General features: G+C 39.0%; 2 protein-coding genes across 2 annotated transcripts; one reads left to right on the forward strand and one right to left on the reverse strand.

The window, feature by feature from the left end:
- Positions 1-652: 652 nt before the first annotated feature.
- On the reverse strand, positions 653-7,767 carry LOC128372655 (steroid 17-alpha-hydroxylase/17,20 lyase). Its single transcript, XM_053332772.1, has 8 exons — positions 7,453-7,767; positions 7,190-7,328; positions 6,052-6,287; positions 5,607-5,693; positions 4,137-4,355; positions 2,705-2,874; positions 2,461-2,564; positions 653-933 (listed from the first exon to the last, which is right to left on the reverse strand). Exons 1-8 carry the CDS (start codon positions 7,765-7,767, stop codon positions 653-655), a joined length of 1,551 nt encoding a protein of 516 aa, XP_053188747.1.
- Positions 7,768-8,733: 966 nt separating this feature from the next.
- Positions 8,734-11,663, forward strand: borcs7 (BLOC-1 related complex subunit 7). The gene is made up of 5 exons (XM_053332773.1): positions 8,734-8,887; positions 10,028-10,090; positions 10,557-10,600; positions 10,689-10,709; positions 10,842-11,663. Exons 1-5 carry the CDS (start codon positions 8,741-8,743, stop codon positions 10,891-10,893), a joined length of 327 nt encoding a protein of 108 aa, XP_053188748.1. The 5' UTR covers positions 8,734-8,740; the 3' UTR covers positions 10,894-11,663.
- The last annotated feature ends 8,472 nt before the right edge of the window (positions 11,664-20,135 follow it).

Raw genomic sequence — 20,135 nt, forward strand, 5'->3', positions numbered from 1 at the left:
AACCGCTTCAAAGTGGCTTTGTGGTCCTTGTTTGTTTATATACATATGCATGTATGTTTAATGTATAATTTAAGTATGCACTGACACACTTTATGTCATTAACATGTTTCTTAAAAAGAGTTGCATTGATGAGCTCCCTTGCGTCCCTTCATTTACTGTAGTGATGGATTCTTCACTGAGACTATGTAGTGAAACAATATTGTTCTCCAAATCCATCATGCAGGCTGTCCATAGTGCAAACCACCTTACAGTGATCATAAAGCAAAGGTATTAAATACATCTTAAAATTAGGTACAAATACAATATCTTTCTGCAGCTGTGGAGTTTTAGATGTTGCTTTTTTGTGCAGGACCTAATGGCTGCTTGGAATATCTGCCTCCCACTGCTGCTCAAATGATGTTATTAACACAAAATAATTTTACTCTAAGAATTCTGGCAGCTACAATTCTGTGAATGGAGATATCCAGTCCCTGAGTACTTAGATAACAGACAAGACTTATTCAAATAAATCACCAGTCGTAAAATGAATGAATAATGGTCAGAAGCTTCACATGATAAGAATAAATCTGCATACAGAGTCCAGTTGTGTCCATTTTACTTCACTGCATGTCTGCCTAAAGTTTGACTGAAAAAAGCCACACAGACTGTTATGTTAACATGCTTGGCACTTGTTTCTTTCCCAGCCTGGTCTAGGCGTGGCATTCACCTTGTACTTGGCTGGCTGGAAGACCACACCAAACTTGCCCTCCAGACTAGGCAGAGAGTTGCCTGGTGGGACGGAGAGGGTGAAGCGCTGTAGGATCCAGGACAAGAAGAGGAAGAGCTCCATCTTGGCTAACGCCTCGCCCAAACAAACCCTTATCCCAGCACCAAAGGGCAGGTAGCTGGGCGAAGGGATGACCAGACCTGTGCCTTCACTGTTCAAGAAGCGACCTGAAAAGGACGGACAAACATGGGGATCATGACTAAACCAGATAAAATGAAAAGTGTAGTTCTTGGAACAAAATGAAAAGCTTGTACCTTAAAGACCGTGTAAAGTGAATTCAGACCTTTTCTTCTAAACATATTAAATAGGTCATAAAAAATATTTCTAAAAAAGATGTAAAAAGCATTTCAACCATTTAGATTTGAATTGTGGAGCTTGGCTTCACAAACTGTGTTTCAAGATTTCTGTGTTCAGGATTTAGTGGGCGGGTCTGAAAATCTCCGCCAAGAGGTATAAATACATTTAGCACACACTACTGCTACTACAGTCTACAGCTAGCTGAGTTAGCCGCCGAGCTAGCCGCCAAACTAGCAGCCAAGTTAGCCGCCGAGGTAGCAGCTGAGTTAGCAGCAGAAAGCTGTTTCTGGTAGAGGTGGTGACTTTGATTGACAGGTGACACTTGGTAGGGAGCGGGGTTTCAGCAGACTTGGAGGGCACTCCCACAGCATTTGGGAGCAGAGAAAGAGGTTGATTTTTACACAACTTTGAAGCCTAATTTCATATATTATAGATTATTAGATTTTTTTTAATCATTCAAATTTGGCAGGGTGGTTAACAACACACTTTTCTGTGGTATGTCAAACTCAGAACACATATTTATTCTTACTTTACACTGACTTTAAAGGTTCAGTTCATCTTAGTTACAAAAAGATATTTTACAATTATGTACAAATAAGTCCTGCATTTAAAATTCTACCTAAGCAAAAGTACAAAAGCATTATCAGCAAAATGGAATTAAAGTATTACAACTACAAATACTAGTTCTACAGAATAATGGCCTTGACTGTGTAGTAGTTTACTAGGGAGAGGCCAAAAAGTTGTCTGCTTTTTGAATAATTTGAACTCTGTGAGTATCTCTTTGATGTACATGTGACACTGCTGGTGTGTAACAGGACACATGCCAAAAATGTTGGGAACCACTAGTTCAATCTTTAACAGTGTGTTGTATTTTAAATGCTTATAATATATGTTATGTATAATCTTTATATGAAAAGTAACCAGTAACTATAGCATAAAATAAATGTGGTGGAGTAGGAAGTACAATATTTCTCTAAGTAAAAATATAAAGTAGCAGAAAATGGAAATAAAAAAGTAAAATAAAATATGCATGCTTTTAAATATTTTGGGTACACCTGTCCTATAGATGAAACTACAATGTGAAAACATATTACAACATGTTACAACACTTTTCATTTCCTTCATATGAACATTTAATACTTTTAATACTTTTTTAGTCCATGTTTAGTTGTAATCTTCTCAGGACTGAATGTTCTTTGGTAAATGTTTTTAACTACATTAGACCATGGTTACACGCATTATAATGAAACTGGCTCAATAAACACTCCATGTTATGTCCATAATAACAATGGATGTATCAGTGATATGTCAGACATGGGTTCTTTCTCAATATCATTAATCATGTACTTTATTGAGCCCAATAAAATGTGATACATAGAACAGAAGTTGATTCTCACCAGGGTCAAAAAGCTCAGGGTTTTTCCATTCTTTCTCATCATGATGCAGAGACCACAGGTTGATTATAACACGGGTTCCTTTTCTCACTGTGAAATCCCCAATGCTGCAAAGAGGCACACAGACAGAGCGGTGAGTCTATAGGAACAGTGATCTCTGAGCTCTCACATGGGAAGGTTACAGTTAGAATCAGCTGGTGTTCTGATCTGTTACTGGTCAGAGGTGAATGTCCCTGAATGAGTGTACCTGGTATCACTGAGGGCCACATGAGGAATGAGCAGAGGGGCCACAGGGCGGATCCGTAACACCTCCCTGATGGTGGCCTCCAAGTAGGGCAGACTACCTCTGTCACTCAGCTGGGGTGAGCGCCCCCCCCCCACTTTACTGTCCAGCTCCTCCTGGATATTTCTCTGCACCTGAACATGAACCATATATATAATTTCAGACTTTTTAGTATTATTTTTGGTATTTTCTTATTTATGGCACAGTAGACAGTGTAGATGCAGACAAGAAACAAGGGATGACATGCAAAAAAGGTCCCTGATTGAACTGAGGCGTATTTATTTCTCACGTGATATACACTACAGTGAGTGCTCCCTGCATCTCTTTCCCTTAAAAGCTACACACTTATAGCAGTTGTGATTGTGAGACTGTGTCTAATAGTAGCAGTTGATCAATAGCAGGCACTACGTTATTTCTGCTTTTTGCAGACGTTCTGTAACAACAGTATAGAAAAGCTAGGGTGCAGGATCTGTGACATCCTGGACAGGTTTATGAAGAGACGTTTTCAGGTCTGGATTAATGAGTCAGAAGGGAAGGCAGCTGACATGATTGAAAACAAACTTCTCTTTAAGTCTTACTAGCTCAGAAATGGAAACAAATACTGTTAAAACTGCAACCAGTGCCGACATAAAAAGTCAATCAACCCTTGGGAGACTAACATGTAACTTGTGGAGAGGTGGGGCAAATGTTAATACTGTCAGAGTTTCCTTAGAGTAGCATCTAGTGGACATTAAAGAAACTGCTGTAACTTGTGGCATTTTGCACTGACTTTTCCAATTGATCAAGCTTGTAAAGTCAAACAAGTTCCAACTTTAAAATTGCCAAAAAAAGTGTTAACAGACACTTAAAGGGACAGGGTCACTGAAGAGAACCCAGACACATGGGTGATTATGGCAAAAATCAAAATCATGATTAATTGAACTTTTAACCTTGATTACGATTAATGAAGGATTATCTCCACCCTTTGATGAACAATTATGTATTTTCACACTTTCTTTTGTTTTGTATTTTACACTGCTGCCCTCACACATGAGGATCTTTAGGGAGTGAAAATAAAGATGTTTTGAGGTGTGATGATTGATTAAAACTATGAAAAGATCGTGGTTTGGGTTCAAATGATCACTGGAGACAAGTTTTCAAATTCCTTAAAGATATGCAACCTTTGCTGTCATGGCAACAGTGAACACCACCATCAATTAACATGAGCAAGATTAAGTTGATTAGAGTTTTTAAATGTCTGTTTTGATTATTTTTCGATGAACTGCCCAGCCCTATCAGACATAGAGTAAGCATGTGGAAGAGCAGATAGAATGAGAGCAGAAACCCTAACCCTGCCACAGGTAGAGTGTCTATATGGTTAAATGAGGGCAGACACCTCTGCTGCTCCAGGCCTAACCTGTGGGTGATGGATGAGGTAGGTGACGGCCCATTTTAGCACAGTGGTGGTGGTTTCCACACCGGCTCCGAAGATATCTCCCACAGTCATGAGGAGGTGGTCGTCACTGAGGCCCACAGAGTCTGCACTGATCTCTGCTGTGTTGTTGTTCTCAGCACTGCGCTTGGCTCTCAGCAGGGCATCCATCAGGTCTCTCTGCACATGATCACTGTAGTCTGCCTGGGGGGGACACCACGTTCATTTACAGTAAACAAACAAGCACGTTTCACAGGATTTACATTTAGCAGATAGAGCTACTTGTAGTAAAATATTTTTGCATGTTCAGCTGACCTGCTGTACTGACTAAAACTTTGCATATATTCTGGTCTAACTTTGGTAAAAGATCAGTCAAGTAATGACTTGGAAGCATACTAACAACATCCACAAACCTTCAGATCTTTTCTAGGAAATTATCTGAAAATATGGCAACTATGAAATAATGTTGTGTGTGCAATATACAGTACTGTGCAAAAGTGGTCACACTAAATACTATAGAAGCTGTTACACACTGTACTGCATACACATTTCCTGTACTTCCTGGTTGTACTCTATTAAAGAGACTGAGAAATAATGATATATGATCATTATAGCATTGCTAAAACAACTAATCTAATGGTGGCCTAAGACCTTTGATGTACTGTATATCTGCAGACTATAAGCAAAGTGATGAGGGACTTTGACGTGTGTCAGCTGAAAAATATGATGTGGAAATGTCAGATTTTCCTGCTATTAACAGATAATGGGGGCTGAAGACACACAGTCCTCTCTGACAAGTGTTAGGCCACCATTAGATTATTTTTTTTTTAGCAATGCTATAATGATCATATATCATTATTTCTCCGTCTCTTTATAAGAATACAACAGGAAATGTGTATGCAGTATTAAAAAACAGAAAATAAAACAGCTTCTATAGGTTAAAGTGTGTAAGTATACAGAGCTCCCCTTACACTTGTGTAATAGCACGAACCTGAGACTCTTAAACCTAAATGGAATGGAACCTTAATTCATAATAATATTTAATAATTAATGTTACATTTTTTTGTACATAGTTATATTTTCTGTTAGTATGATGGTGATGGTCTAACGCTTTTACACAGTACTGTATTTTATTCACAACAGCTCAGGTTTACATTACACTATCAAACTCTTTGTACCTTTCAGGACACGAAAGAACAGACAAACCCTGTGTTGTTGATCAAATCAAGCACTAGGAGGTCTACACTTGCAGCACTGTTTACACATGGTGCTGCTGAGATAGTTAAATATAGTTTCAAAAGTCCCAGGTCACATATCAGCTACAACCATGAAAATAAATGTATTTGTTGATGTGAAATACATCATGAGCACAGGTTTGCATTAGAGTTTTTAAAATGACTGTTGACCTCAATAGTGACAGCACAGTGTACATAATTAGTGAAAAGCCCACTGTACCTTGTGTTCTTCAAATTTCTTCTGTAGAAGATTGTCTCTGATTGAAACACACTGCTTTAAAAGACGCAGGTCTGCATTGGGAAAAATCTGTGACAAAGAGAGCCGTCAATTTGTTTAATACACATGATGTAATGAGCGTGCATGTGTTAATTACAATGTGAATATGACTTACAGAATCATTATATACAGTATGTTATCATTCTTAGTCTTATCCTTGTTTGATTCTTTGCTTTAAAATATATCTATTTGCAAGACTTGTAAACTGTTTAAATATCAAAAATCCAAATGAATATGAAGTCATTAGTATAACTACTGCAAAGAAATAAGACAGTAAATTTTACATGTCATGTCCATTGTGGTCCACACTTTAGGGCACAGCGTGGTTCTTGAAGCACAAATGAATCATGACAAAATACAAGATACTTCCTGCTTAATGTTTGTTTACCTGTAACCAGGGGAAGATGTCCACCAGGCTGTCTTTAGCCACAGTGTCCACAATGCCCTGGCTGTAGCGCAGCGTGGCCTCAAACTCAGGGTCACCTCTGTGGTACGATGAGTTAAAGCAGAGACAACAGATGACATTTGTGACAGCACGGGTGAGCTCAGGAGACAGATCCAGGGCCAGTCCAACAGCTGCTGCATCAAAGAGGATGGAACACAGAGACTGGGCTTCTGAACAGACTGAGGAGAACACAGGGGAAAAACAATCTTCAGTTACTCTCTAAAAATATTATTGAAATATTCACTATTGCTGCACACTATGTTATTTCTCTGTGCCATAGAGCTCCTTTGTTGCCCACAAACCATTAAAACACATCAATGAGCCACACTGCTGCACTTGGTGACATGTCCCATTATTACCATGAACCCACACACTGTCATTTAGTTGGACTTAATCCCACATACACTGCACCATTTATGTATTAATCTGCTGCTGAAAATAGCCCTCAGCAAATGTCTTATTTCCCCCTGTTTCAGTAATGTTGATTAAAAACTGCAAGCTGTGGAGCTCCCTGGTGGTTGAGTGGTTAGAGCGCATGTCACATAATAGCAGTGTCACTGGTCCAAATCTGGCCAGGAACCTACAGTATGCTGCAGGTCATTCCCCTCTCTCTGTCCCTGTTTCCTGTCAACCTCTCTGCCAGCTACTGACTGCAAATTACAACCGTTTTTACTGAGACTTTCTTTGGTAGAATGTAATTCTTTAAAAACTCCTCACAGTAAAATCTGTGGATTACTCACAGTAATTGGGGAAATGTTTCTGGAAAAACACATAGCTGCTGAGTTTTTCTGATGTATAATTTCGTGCTTTAAGCTCCACAAAAGATAGAGGCAGAATGAGACAGATCTCCTGGATAAATAAAACTAAAGCTATCTATATGAGAGGAAGGAGAAAAAATATAAAACCTAAATGATTTGTAGCTTAGGTGAATCAATCTGCATTAAACAGAACCTCCAATATTCAGTCTCAGAAATCACAGAGCTGTAACCTTTAAGGGTTATATGAATGGGTACACTTTAAAACCCAAACATCAATTGAGAGGAGTTGTGATGTTAGGAGTCCAGAATGAACTGATACTCACTGATCTTCTCGATGGAGGCAGAACCTTCTCCAAACATACATAGAGCTCCATGGACTATTTTCCTGTGGAACCTCCAGGTAGGACTGTAGTCTCCAAAGGCGATGTCTTTCCCGTCTCTGGTCAGAACATCTGTGGTTACCTCCATCACACACAGGACAGGATGGAAAACCAGAAAACATAAATGTCTACAAAGAAGGTATAGTGCACATACTTAAACTGCTTTTGCTAAGATGATGAAGACAAGGAAGAAGAGGTGTACCCACAGTTCTAGGTCTCCCTGCAAATGTCTTTCCCTTCTTCAGCAGGACTTCTTTGGCGTGTGCGTGCTGGTTGATGATGATAACATTGTGGGAGCCCATCATCAGAGAATAAGTCTGTCCATATTTCTCCTGCAGCTCCTTGAAAAGCACATGAGGCGGATGGGAGCTTCGCAGACTTAGCAGGCTGCCAATGATGGGGAGTGATGGGAGGCAGGGAGGCACTTGTGGGCCATGTGAGGACATCCTGAGCTTCAGCTGCAACAGTAACAAAGCCAGGCCCACAGCCAAAAACACACACACGCACAGAAACCAAGCCATAACTGCAGCAGAGGGCCCTGATGGGTCTGGCTCAGCGGAGGCCAAGCATCACTGAGAGGAGCTCTGCAGGAAGGTCCTGAGATGAAGCAGGGCCACCGTTTTAAGCTGTTCCTTCAATGCCACATCCTTGACTCTGAATATTTTAAGCTGTGCCAATTTAAACAAGATAAGACGAATCCAATCACGAAAACATCCCAATATACTGTACATGACACAGTGTAGTCAGCAGTGGGGGAAAGTCCTATCCAACATTACTACTACAGTTTTGTGGTATTTTGATTTTCTTTCATTTATCTTTACATTTAGACTCCATTTATATTTGTCTGACAGTTATGGTTAATTGTTACATTGCAGTTTACGTAAAAAACAAAACAAATCATATGATCAGTTGATGAAGTATGACACATGGGTATAGTCTATATTACATCACCCAACCATTTATTAAAAAAAAGAGTTAAAACCTGTTTAAATACAAAAGTAAATCTGAACACCCAGTAACCTACACTGGTATTGTTAGTTAAGATATCATTTAAGTTGAATTCAGGGCTTGTACTTGTAGTGGAGTTTGTTTTTTTAAAAAGTGGTATATTGTACTTTTACTCAGGCAGGGTCTTGCATACTTCTTTCACTGTTGTCACAGTTCTACTGTACATTTAAGTTGTTGTTCTTTTATTCTCAATTATAGTAACTCAAAATATTATTCAGAAATGTTGTGCATTTTTTACATACATCTGATTAGTCATTAAAATGTCATATATTACATTCAAACATACATTATGAGACTCGGTGTATGTATAAATCTATGTGTATGTGTTGTCTTAAACCGCATTTGACAGTATAAAATAACATTATGAACCGTTATATAACGATAAAGGCTATCCGTTTACTTTGGCTAAATGAACAGGCTACATCTGACGTGACAGAAAATTGCGGACGCGGTGCTGTGTATATTGTCCCTGTCCGCACACCGTAGATGCCCAAACAGAAAATGGCTTCAGCGGAGTCCCAGCCGAGGTTTGGGCAGTCTGTTAAAGGCTTATTATCCGATAAAGTGGGCTCTTGTAGCGGGGATGTGATCGCACTGACCCGCCAGGTGTTGAAGGGATCCCGCAGCCAAGAGGTAAAAATGGCGTGACGTGTTTTTACCCCGAAAGTAATACAGCTGCTTCAGAAGAGCTAACAGAAACAACATGAGCTCTCTCCTACTTCATCCACACACCTTTGGCTCTTCTGTTGGTTAGCATGATACTGCTAATGCTGTATAAATTGATTTTTAATGTATCTCGCTCAGTTATGCTGACATAATATTTCAACGCTGCACACAGCTGTCAATCGCTCAGCTGTGGGTTGTTGCTGACGTCATCATAATGTTTTTAACCAAATACCTTCATATCGATATTTTGACAATATTGTACAGATGACTATTGGTGCTTTCACAAAATATTAACACAATGAGATTATTAATAAATAATCATCAGTAATGTGAATATAATAGTTAGTGGATAAAGACAGATAATAGAACAGTCTGTTAAGTTCAGAAAATGACATCATTTACTTTTTGCTTTTAAAAGCAGGAAATAACAGCACTTATTTCATACCATCGTATTATGATATCCAAAATCTAAGTATCTACACAATATCACGACATTGATATAATATCAGTTTATTGTCCGGCCCTACTCTGTTTGTTCATTAGGTGAATATCTTTAACTATGGAAGCGTTTGCCTGAAAGAACAGTTTAATCAGCTTGTTTAGGAAACTGTGATATGTGTTTTTTCCCAACGTTTTGTGACATTTTACAGATCAAATGACAAATTCATTAACTGAGAAAATGATCCTATTATTTTATAATACAATAAAGTTATATGATAGAATATGTGAACAGGGGCACCATAAGGGGGTGAAAAGTTAGGATGAATCTAAGGACCTGTGACTGACAGGGACCCTAAAAAATATTATAACATTAGTTCTTTTTTTATTAACATATCATCATTAATAGACATTAATAGAATATTTAATTTACAATAAACTATTACAGTGTCAGTAAATATTGTACAATTAGTATATTGAACTATAAGAGAGTTGCAAGCCTTCACAGGTAGAGGTGTGGTTACGTAAATGGCGCATGGTTGGTGTGACCTGTGTGGTGATGGTGGGGCCCAAAATTCCTGGCGGGGCCCCTGTATGTGAATGCTATAAAAAATAATAGTAAGCTGCCTGCAGCCATGAACACCATGTTGTTGCTTATGTATCTTCCAGCTTCTTGGACAAGCAGCCAGAAACATGGTGATTCAGGAGGATGCCATCCTGCACTCAGAGGATGTAAGTATCCTGCCCCGCTTAGCATGGCACAGGTGGACAAAATATCTGAAACACTAGAAAAGGAAGACAAAAGCACCACAATCTAAGTCTCAAAAACGAAGGAGTTGTAAAGATATATTCAATATTGCGAGTGCCTTGTTGCCCCCTTCTGTTAGAACATTACAGCTGTTTTTTTAAAATGTTTTTTACTTTTTGGTTGCACTGTTTTTGTTGTTGTTTTTATTTATTTTCTAGTTTTTATTGTTGTCTACCTCACAGTGGGTCCTCTGCAGGTCCTGTACATGTAGCAGGATTGACAATAAAGTTGACTTTGAACTAAGAAAGTCTCAATTACATTCCAATCAAAAGATCTCACTGGGTGTTTGTGATACTTAAATGATGTAGTAAAAGTTATGTGCGGTCATTGTGTGATCCACAAGATGTCACCAGTCAACATGATTATCATGATTAAATGATTGTCTTCCAGAGTCTGAGAAAAATGTCCATCATCACCACACATTTACAGTATCAGTGAGTATTGACTACTATTGGCAATTTCTGTGTAAAAATCTGTAAAGCTGTGGAAGTGAGATACTGAAACTGTGTATCTGTCACTCAGGCAGGAGGCCATCCAGAAGAAGTAAGTCTAAACATGACATTGTGTTTGTTCTTAAGTAGAAACAGCTTTACATCATTGTCTCAGCAGTAAGCCATAACACGAGCTGATGACGCTGCACTGACTCTCATGTGTTGACTTGTTTCCATTGTGCAGTGTGGAGCACTCTAAAAACCTGCAGGACCAGCTGAGACACCTGCTGAAGTGACAGAGCAGCAAATGATTCTGAGCCTTCATCAGAAGATGACAGCGTGTTAATGAACACTGTCTCAGCAGGATTCCATAGAGATGAACACTGGACCACATGGACAATCTGCCATATTTGTACTTTATAAACAACAGATTTGGAACTGTCTTTGGACTGATGTGGGACTCATTTAACCAGTTTTGAAGGGAAGTTCTGTTCTGTATCCCACATAGTGCCTTGCTCATGGGCAAAGTTCCCCAAAGTGTTTTTTTGAGTGTTTTCCTGTTTTTATCATTTGTATTCAGTTAATTGATTAAATACCTTGACAATGTCACCTTTATTTGTATTCTGATCCTCATAATGCCGCCCTGTCAATCAAATCATAACCTACATTCTTAATTAGTGGCTGGTCCATCATTTACCTCAGTGGCAGAGAAGTAGGCTTATACAGTACATGCACACACATATAATTATATAATAATAATATCATTTCCCCTGCCCTCCATGTTGACCTGCTGTCAGGATGAAAGTAATTCATTAGCACCAATTCCTTCAGTACAGCAAATGTCATGTCACATGTAAATTGACCATGTGAGCTGTTTGTAGTTTTTAAATTTTTTTTTAACCCTGCTTATATTTGTTTGTGTTTATGATGATGTATGAAATGCACAGAGAGTTCTTGTAGAAGATGAACAATAATTCATGGCCCTGTGGTTCAGTGATGGAGCAGATGTTAGTGTGAGCTGCAGGAGGCTTTTACCTCATACAAGTGTACAAATAAACATGTTGAAACACCAGCTTAAGCTGTATATCGTGATGCTTTCATCTCCCTGAGTCAGTGCACTTCCTGTTCTTCACACCTAGTTTTACCCAAATATGCCTGCTTGCAAGTTTAACTATATTTGGTTATGTATTAAAATTAATGTAATGTACATAATAATAACTGATCATTTTAGATGGAGAGGCTAGAATTAATCCAGTGATACTCTCCAAACTCCAGTCTTACAGCTGCCAATGAACATAAAATAAAAAGTTGGCAAATGTTTTATTTGCAAAACTAATACTTCTTAATAATGCTGAGAGAGCTCTTTGTTAGCGGCATGGTCATCTTTGACTTATGACGAGGAGCAAAGGGACAAACTTATCTGCAGCCTGAAGGCCAAACAGCTGCTTGGCCCTGACAGTGTCCCTGAAGCCATGCTGCTGAGGTTTGTTAACTAATGCTGCACGTGTACAATAGCATGAGCTGACTGAGAGCACATAATACTAATATTACACTGAGATCAATATACAGTGGACATGCATGCTAGTCAACTGAATCTGTGTAAAGATGAAGAGTTATACATAGTTTTAGAATTATAATGAATTATAGAGATTAATATTAATACTGTAGACATATATAACAGCTAGCACAGCTAACCTCTGTGTCAGATTTTGGGCATGTTGGTCAGACCGCTGTCACATTGCTCAGGCTCCTGACTGAATAGTGAAAGCCAAAATAGAATGTGTGTATAGTATGTATGTCAAATATATGCATTGTTACTTCATACACACACTTACTTCTGCCTTTAATATGCATTTCAACATATTAATGAAATGTGATGTTTGAACTGACAAAGGGAGGACTCAGGAGGATTTTGTGCTCAGTATTTGCCTGCAGCGAATCAAACCCTCCTCCAGTGTGTGGATGTGTCTCCATTCAGGCAGAGCACTGACCCTGTCAGGTGGACTAAGGTCCTGCGTGCTGCCTGGCCATTTCCGCCTGTTGACTTAAACCTTGAGTGTAAATAATGTTCTTTCTCTACGACAGTATATCTTCTTATCATAGCCCTGCTGTCTCTAAGGATACAGGTCCAGGGACAACGGAACATATCACATCTTCTGTCCCTTACACACATCATAACTTCAAGACAAAACATTGTGCTTGTGCCAGCCAGTCAGTCGAATAGCTCTCCAGCATTTCATGAAAATGTGTCCCACATCCACCACGAGCCTCCAGAACAGCTTCAGGACTCCTTGTCACATTCTCTAAGTGTGTGAACTGTGCTGGAGGGATGAACATCATTAATCCAGAACATATTCCCTCGTCTAGTGTCTTGATGATGATGGTGAAGGTCGCTTCAAAATGTCCCAAAGGTAGTTGTAATAAGTTTATGGGACCATGTACAGTGTTAAACATTTTAATCTGTAGTCCCTTCAGTAGGTCAGTATTAAAACAATAACAGCACAATAAACAGTGCAAAGCAAAAAACACTCAGGAAACATACAAAATACAAATCTACACACAATGTACAGTCAGCTGAGAAGCTTTTATCAGACTTTTTCATTTGGTTTTAAATGTGCTGTTGGAAGTGCAGCTCCTCATGTCATCAGGTAGGGCTTTCACTCTGAGCTGTGTCTTTCACAGAGAATGCTGACTGTCTGAATGTAGTGCAATAAAATGCTATGGTACAATCTCTTATGGAGGATCTAATAGAGTTTAATGTGTGAATATACACAAAGTCACACAGTGGAGGATGGGCCGAACCATTAAAAATATTATATAACAGGCACAAATTTGAATATAATCTATAATCTACCACAAAATATCTTGGTTAAACCAATTAGAGGCTGTTTCTTTTTGGGACCTCACCAGAAGGGGATCCATAATATGTTGGGTAGAAGGGAGTGTATTTGGTTATTAATAATGACTAATAATTATCATCAATAATTATTAATGATTAATAAGAAATTAAAGAATAATCTATTGTTAGTTAACTGTCAGATTAACTTTAATCAATCAAATAGGAAAAGTGAAGGAGTGAACTGAGCTTTGATTATTTTGATCAGCCACAATAACACAAAGATCACAAAATGCTTCTCTTTGAAGCTAAAACAATTTATGAACAAGCTATTAATTAACAAGTTAATCAATGAATAGCCTAGTTATAAATTATTATACCACTATAACTAATAGACAAACAACAACAGATGTGAAAGAAATTTGCCACGCTGAACAAAACTGCACCGCCAACTAAACAGGTAGTCTGATTGAATACAAACGTTTCCATCGAGCCTAACGTCAGTCTGTTGTAGCTTAATTCACTGTCTGATCTCTGTCAGTCATTGACTGCTCATCAGTCAGAATGGACTGAACGTTTTTTAAGATAACTCCATCCAGTCATGTCGTGTTACCAACCATCCAGTGATTTACCAAACGCTGTTTCAGATTGGTGGCCCTCGGCGCGATGACCTATAATTTATTAAATATCTCTTGCAGTGATTTGAGTGAGAGTTTGTAATCATCATTGTTCATTCACTCATTCTGTCCAAGATGCAGCGGAGCTGTGATGTAGCAAGAATACCTTTTTCAAAGATTCAAAGATATTCAAAGATAGCCTATTGTTTAGTTATAACAGTGAGGCAATTATATTTTAAGTTTTTATGGTGTGGTGATTTGAGTGACAGTATGTAATCATTGTTCTTTCACTCAATTTGTTCAATATAAAGCAAAGAGCTGTGATGTAGCAAGAATACCTTTTCATAACTTGCATCTTTTACTCTTTTCATTAAATCATTTTGTATTGCACTAACAGCCTCTCAATCCCTCTATTTAAAGCTGCAGTTGGTAAGTCTTATAAAAGTAACTTTTTGTCATATTTGCTAAGACTGTCACTACTACTATAAAGACAGCATTACATGAAACTATTATCTTTTAAAAAAAACAGGCTCATTTAGCCCCACCTACTGCTCCTACTGCAAATTGCCAGAATCCACCACGACCGGACAAAAAGAACCAATCAGAGCCAGGATTGTGTCTGATGGAGTGTCTGACAGCTGTCAATCACTGCTCATGCACACAGGCCCCTCCCCCTTCCCCCCCAGCTCGGTCAAGCTCATATCTCAGAGTTTCTAGCTAAGGTATAGCCATGTGAAAGTCACTGTAAAGCGTTTTACATCTAGCTGTGTGGAGTGTAGCTCATGTATTACCGATCGCGTGCACGTGGTTGCGTGCACGTGGTCGTGCGCACGTCAGCCTGTTCTGGGGGAGGGACTTTGGAGACAGGGAGAGGGAGGGGGAGGGATCTGAAAGTTGCACTTCTTCAAATTTGATGCTAAGTCCTCTCTCTCCTCAGAGTTACCAACTGCAGCTTTAATGATCAATGGTATAGAAGGCAGCACTAAGATCTAACAGGACGAGGACAGAGAGAAGTCCATTGTCTGATGAAGTTAAGAGACAGCACTAGTAACTTTTACCAGTGCTGTCTCTGTGCTATGATGAACTCTAAATCTAAACTGAACATCCTCAAATAAACTATTACTATGTAGAAAGTTACACAGCTGATTAGCAACTGCTTTCTCAAGGATCTTGGAGAGAAAGGGAAGGTTAGACAGTGAGAAGAAGTGGTTTAACCCTTAAACAGACCTTACTAGTTATGTCATTTGCACCTCAAGTAAGGAAGGAATGAAGGAAAGAAGGAAGGAAGGAAAGGACGGAAGAAGGAAGGAAAGGAGGAAGGAAGGGAAGCAAGGGAGGAAGAAGGAAGGAAAGGAAGGAGGGAGGGAGGAAGGAAGGTAGGAAGGAAAGGAGTGAAGAAGGAAGGAAGGTAGGAAGGAAAGGAGTGAAGAAGGAAGGAAAGGAGGGAGGAAGGGAAGGAAGGGAGGAAGAAGGAAGGAAAGGAAGGAGGGAGGAAGGAAAGGAAGAAGGAAGGGAAGCAAGGGAGGAAGAAGGAAGGAAAGGAAGGAGGGAGGAAGGAAGGAAGGAAGGTAGGAAGGAAAGGAGGGAAGAAGGAAGGAAAGGAGGGAGGAAGGGAAGGAAGGGAGGAAGAAAGAAGGAAAGGAGGGAGGAAGGGAAGGAAGGGAGGAAGGAAGGAAAGGACGGAAGAAGGAAGGAAAGGAGGAAGGAAGGGAAGCAAGGAAGGAAAGGAAGGAGGGAGGAAGGAAGGAAGGTAGGAAGGAAAGGAGTGAAGAAGGAAGGAAAGGAGGGAGGAAGGGAAGGAAGGGAGGAAGATGGAAGGAAAGGAAGGAGGGAGGAAGGTAGGAAGGAAAGGAGGGAAGAAGGAAGGAAAGGAGGGAGGAAGTGAAGGAAGGGAGGAAGAAGGAAGGAAGGACAGATGAAGGAAGGAAGAAAGGACAGAAGGAGGGAACATTTACCCTAACAGCTGAACTTAGATCTGAGGAAGGAAGGAAGGAAGGAAGGACAGATGAAGGAAGGAAGGAAGGACGGACAGATGAAGGAAGGAAGGAAGGAAGGAAGGAAGGAAGGAAGGAAGGAAGGAAGGAAGGAAGGAAGGAAGGAAGGAAGGACAGAGGAAGGACCCGGGAGGACAACAGGAAGGTTAAAGAGTCTGTATCTCCTGGTGCACGTTGTCTGTTTAAGGGTTAAGTACAGCTACCTTAAAGGACTGTAGTACATATCCTGTCACTAAAGACAGATTGATCATATCTAATAAGGAAGTGCTAACTGAGGGAAAGACTTCATTGAGCAGCCTAGTTGGAATCAAGTCTAAGAGACAGAACGATGGTATGGATGAAGTAATCATTGAAGTTAATTCTGTAAGGTCGACTGGAGAGAAACAGTCTAAATATGTATCAGGTTTAACAGTGATTTCTAAGTTTCCTGTGTTAGAAGATAAATCAGTGCTTATTGAGGGCAGGAGGTGATTGATTTTGTCCCTAATAGTTAACATTTTATCATTAAAGAAACTCATGAAGTCATCACTACTGAGAGTTATAGGAATACATGGATCAGTAGTGTTATGACTCTTTGTCAGTTTAAAAAGAAACCTTGGACTGTTTTTATTCTCCTCTATTAGTGATGAGTAATAGGTGACTCTGGCATTACGGAGGACCTTCTTATATATTTTAAGACTATCTTGCCAGGCTAAGTGAGATTCTTCTAATTTAGTGGAGCGCCACATTCTTTTAAATGTTCGTGAAGTTTGCTTTAATTGTCTAGTTTGGGAATTGTACCATGGAGCTGTTCTCTGTTGTTTAATTACCTTCTTATTTAGAGGGGCGATGGAGTTCAGAGTTTTTCTCAGTGAGTCTGCAGCACTATCAACAACACAGTCAATCTGGGGGGGACTAAAGTCAGAATAAGTCATCTCTGTTGTATTGAGACATGGCATTGAGTTCAGTACTGATGGAATTATTTCTTTAAATTTAGTGACAACACCATCAGACAGACATCTAGTAAGAACATGTCTGTCTAACGGTGTATAGTCCAGTAATAGAAATTCAAACGTTATTAAATAATGGTCTGATAAAAAAAAGGATTCAACTTCAGTACCATATGTCAGAACAAGGTCGAGGGTGTGGTTATAACAGTGAGTGGGTTCATTCACATTTTGGGAGAAGCCAATTGAATCTAATAATGAGATAAATGCAGTGTTAAGGCTGCCATCATTAACATCCACATGAAAACAAGAGGAGAGATAGAGATGGATCCCTGGATGTATCTGAACCAGGAACACTGCAGTGATGTGGCATGTGCATAAACTATTCAGCTCCCAGAGCACTGCATAAACGGATCTTAATAGTCAATGAATATTTGTGCACCTGACTGTTGTCTTACACTAGAAAATCCATTAGCTGAACAAAGTCAATGTCTACAGATGTTAATGGAAGACAGGTGGTATTTGGTATTTTTTGAGTTGTTCTTACAGTAAAATGAAACTCAGCTTCAAGATCAGATCAAAAATTTATTACAATCATCAGTCATGACTCAAACGATCTCAACTGGAGCATTCCTGATTTTCAACACACTTGAAAACAAAGGTAACATTTTTTTAAAAATTGCAACTTCAACACATGCACAAGCATTTTCTGTTAAAATAAAAAAAAACAACAGAAAAACATTCATTTGGTTCACTTTACACTGGTGTAAGTCTGATTATGAAAGTCTGACAGCAATCACTGTCACTGAAACAGGCATGTCAGCCGCTCTGAAATGACTTGAATATAAAAAACCATTGGCACTGCTTGCTTTGGCCCTCCACACTGAAACCTTTGTGTTTCTACAGCAGCATACACAGCAGCAGGACTGACAAAGATCAGACCAGCAACAGTCCATCTGAGCACAGATCTCACTGACAGCAGGACATTTCAACCAGCTGTAGGCCACAACTAGGAGAGTAAGAAGAAGTCTCTTCAACTTCATATATAACAGATTCTCCTCTAAGGATCATAACTGTGTGATCACTCCAACACACCCAATGAACTGATAAAAACATGATAGTCAAAAAAGAACAAGATCAACATATAATATTGCATGTTCATCACGTTGATGGTATCTGATGACATTAGTGCAAATGAAGACAGACCCACATTGAAACTCAAACAGCAGAGTCCACCTCTCATATTACAGTAACAGCATGTGTACAGCAGTCAGAACAGACAACAGCCCAGATCCAATTCAAACTACAGTCATAGAACAGCAGCTGAACACCATCACTGACAGGAGAACAAACATGCACATAAAATGTTCAAAATGGCAAAAAATACAAATATTCACCATAACCACCAAAATTGTGATAGTAGTGATAAAAATTATGACACTAAGATAAAAGTTTGACCTAATGATCCACAATTATTAGTCAAAATTATTAGTCATGAAGTCACAACTTGGACGTTAACTTAAACCTATGAGTGATTATTCCAAGATCAGTCACAATTTTGACAAATCACATAATTCCAAATTAGTTTAAATTTGAACCATCTCTGAATTTGACAAAATATTTCAAAATGATGACCATAGTCAAAAGATTGATCTGATTCAAATTTATAAGTAACAAAATCTCAAGATGATGATTCAGTGACTCACAGGTTTGACTTTGTAATTCTAAATGTTGCTGTATTTCAGAATGTGGATTTTGAAAGTCTACAGAGTTTCCCTGAGGTCACAGGGTAGAGTAAAAGTCAAAATATTTCCTTTGTGCCTCCTAATTGTGACTCACCTGAATATATAAATATATATTCATTCTTAACTTTGATAAAAAATTTTCCATCCCTGGTGTGATTAGAGGCAGGGACCTTTGCAGCTTTTGTAACCGTCTCTCTCCCTTTGTTCCTGTCTGCTACTTCAATGCCCACTACCCAACCCAATAAAAAGAGAAAAAAAGAATGAAAGGAAATGGGCTTCCCTAACTTTCACCTTTCAAGCATTAGATGTAAAAAAAAAAACACCAAACAAAAACAATACATGTTCAAAATATACTCTTATACAGAATCTCTTTACACTCACTGTATCAAGTCAAAGCTAAATATATAAGGCAGTAACCGTTTCACAGTCCTCTGTGAACACTGTGCAGGCCATACAGTATGGACACATGAAGCCATGAAGGCCTTTTATTCTGACGGATATGGGATATGGCAAAACATAGGTGAAGTTTCTGTTTCTTGTCAGGGTTATGCATGAATTGTGATATGATGTTGACCTCATTGTAGCAGGCATGATATAGTTGCTGCTTCACACAAAATACTCTTCTGGAGTACAACTGTTTTAAAATTCAGCAGCTGTGAAAAAAACAACAATTTAGTTCTATTTAAGTAAAAATCCACCCTCAGATGTGCTGTTATTTAGTTCCTACATTTCCCAAAATCACTTTCAAAAACTCTTTGAAAAGCTGTGATGTGATGACACACGATGGCTGCACTAAATTCTGCTCTACTGAGGCTACAGCACATGTACAAACATCAGACATCTACCCTGGATGTCTTTAATGACTTCAATTCTATTGGAGCTTTGCAATCGCCTCAACACAACATCACATCTCACCAACATTTGATGAGGAAAAAAAACAAAAAAAAACGCCTCAAATATGGTCCCAAAAACAGCATGTGACAACTACTACTAATGTGGCAGAGTTTGAGAGTGGATTTTTCCTTAAAGCTTCCTTGGTGTAGTTCTTCACCTCTGTGTTCTACTTGTTTTAAAGTGAGAGGAGTGAGCAGCAGTGCAGGGAAGTGTTAGTACTCCATTCATTGAACTCAGTGATACCTAAACAAAAGTAGAAACATTCATCTGCAAACGGATGCAGCAAAGCCAGGGGGATCAAACATGTAACAGCTGCTCTACCTGCTAACGGAAGCATCTCTCTACTTTGTATACAAAATATTCTGTTTTGTCATTTTGAAGTTCTCTATCCCATTGCCTGAATGTTTCACTACTAACAGGTATGAATATAAACTCTGTTGACAGGTTCAGTTACCAGGGATGTAGTCAAGACCACCTGAATCTGCAGTAGTCCATGTTTAGTACAAGACCTGATCCAAGAGTGGTA

Source organism: Scomber japonicus, chromosome 14 (genome assembly GCF_027409825.1).
Source record: "Scomber japonicus isolate fScoJap1 chromosome 14, fScoJap1.pri, whole genome shotgun sequence".
Classification (NCBI taxonomy): domain Eukaryota; kingdom Metazoa; phylum Chordata; class Actinopteri; order Scombriformes; family Scombridae; genus Scomber; species Scomber japonicus.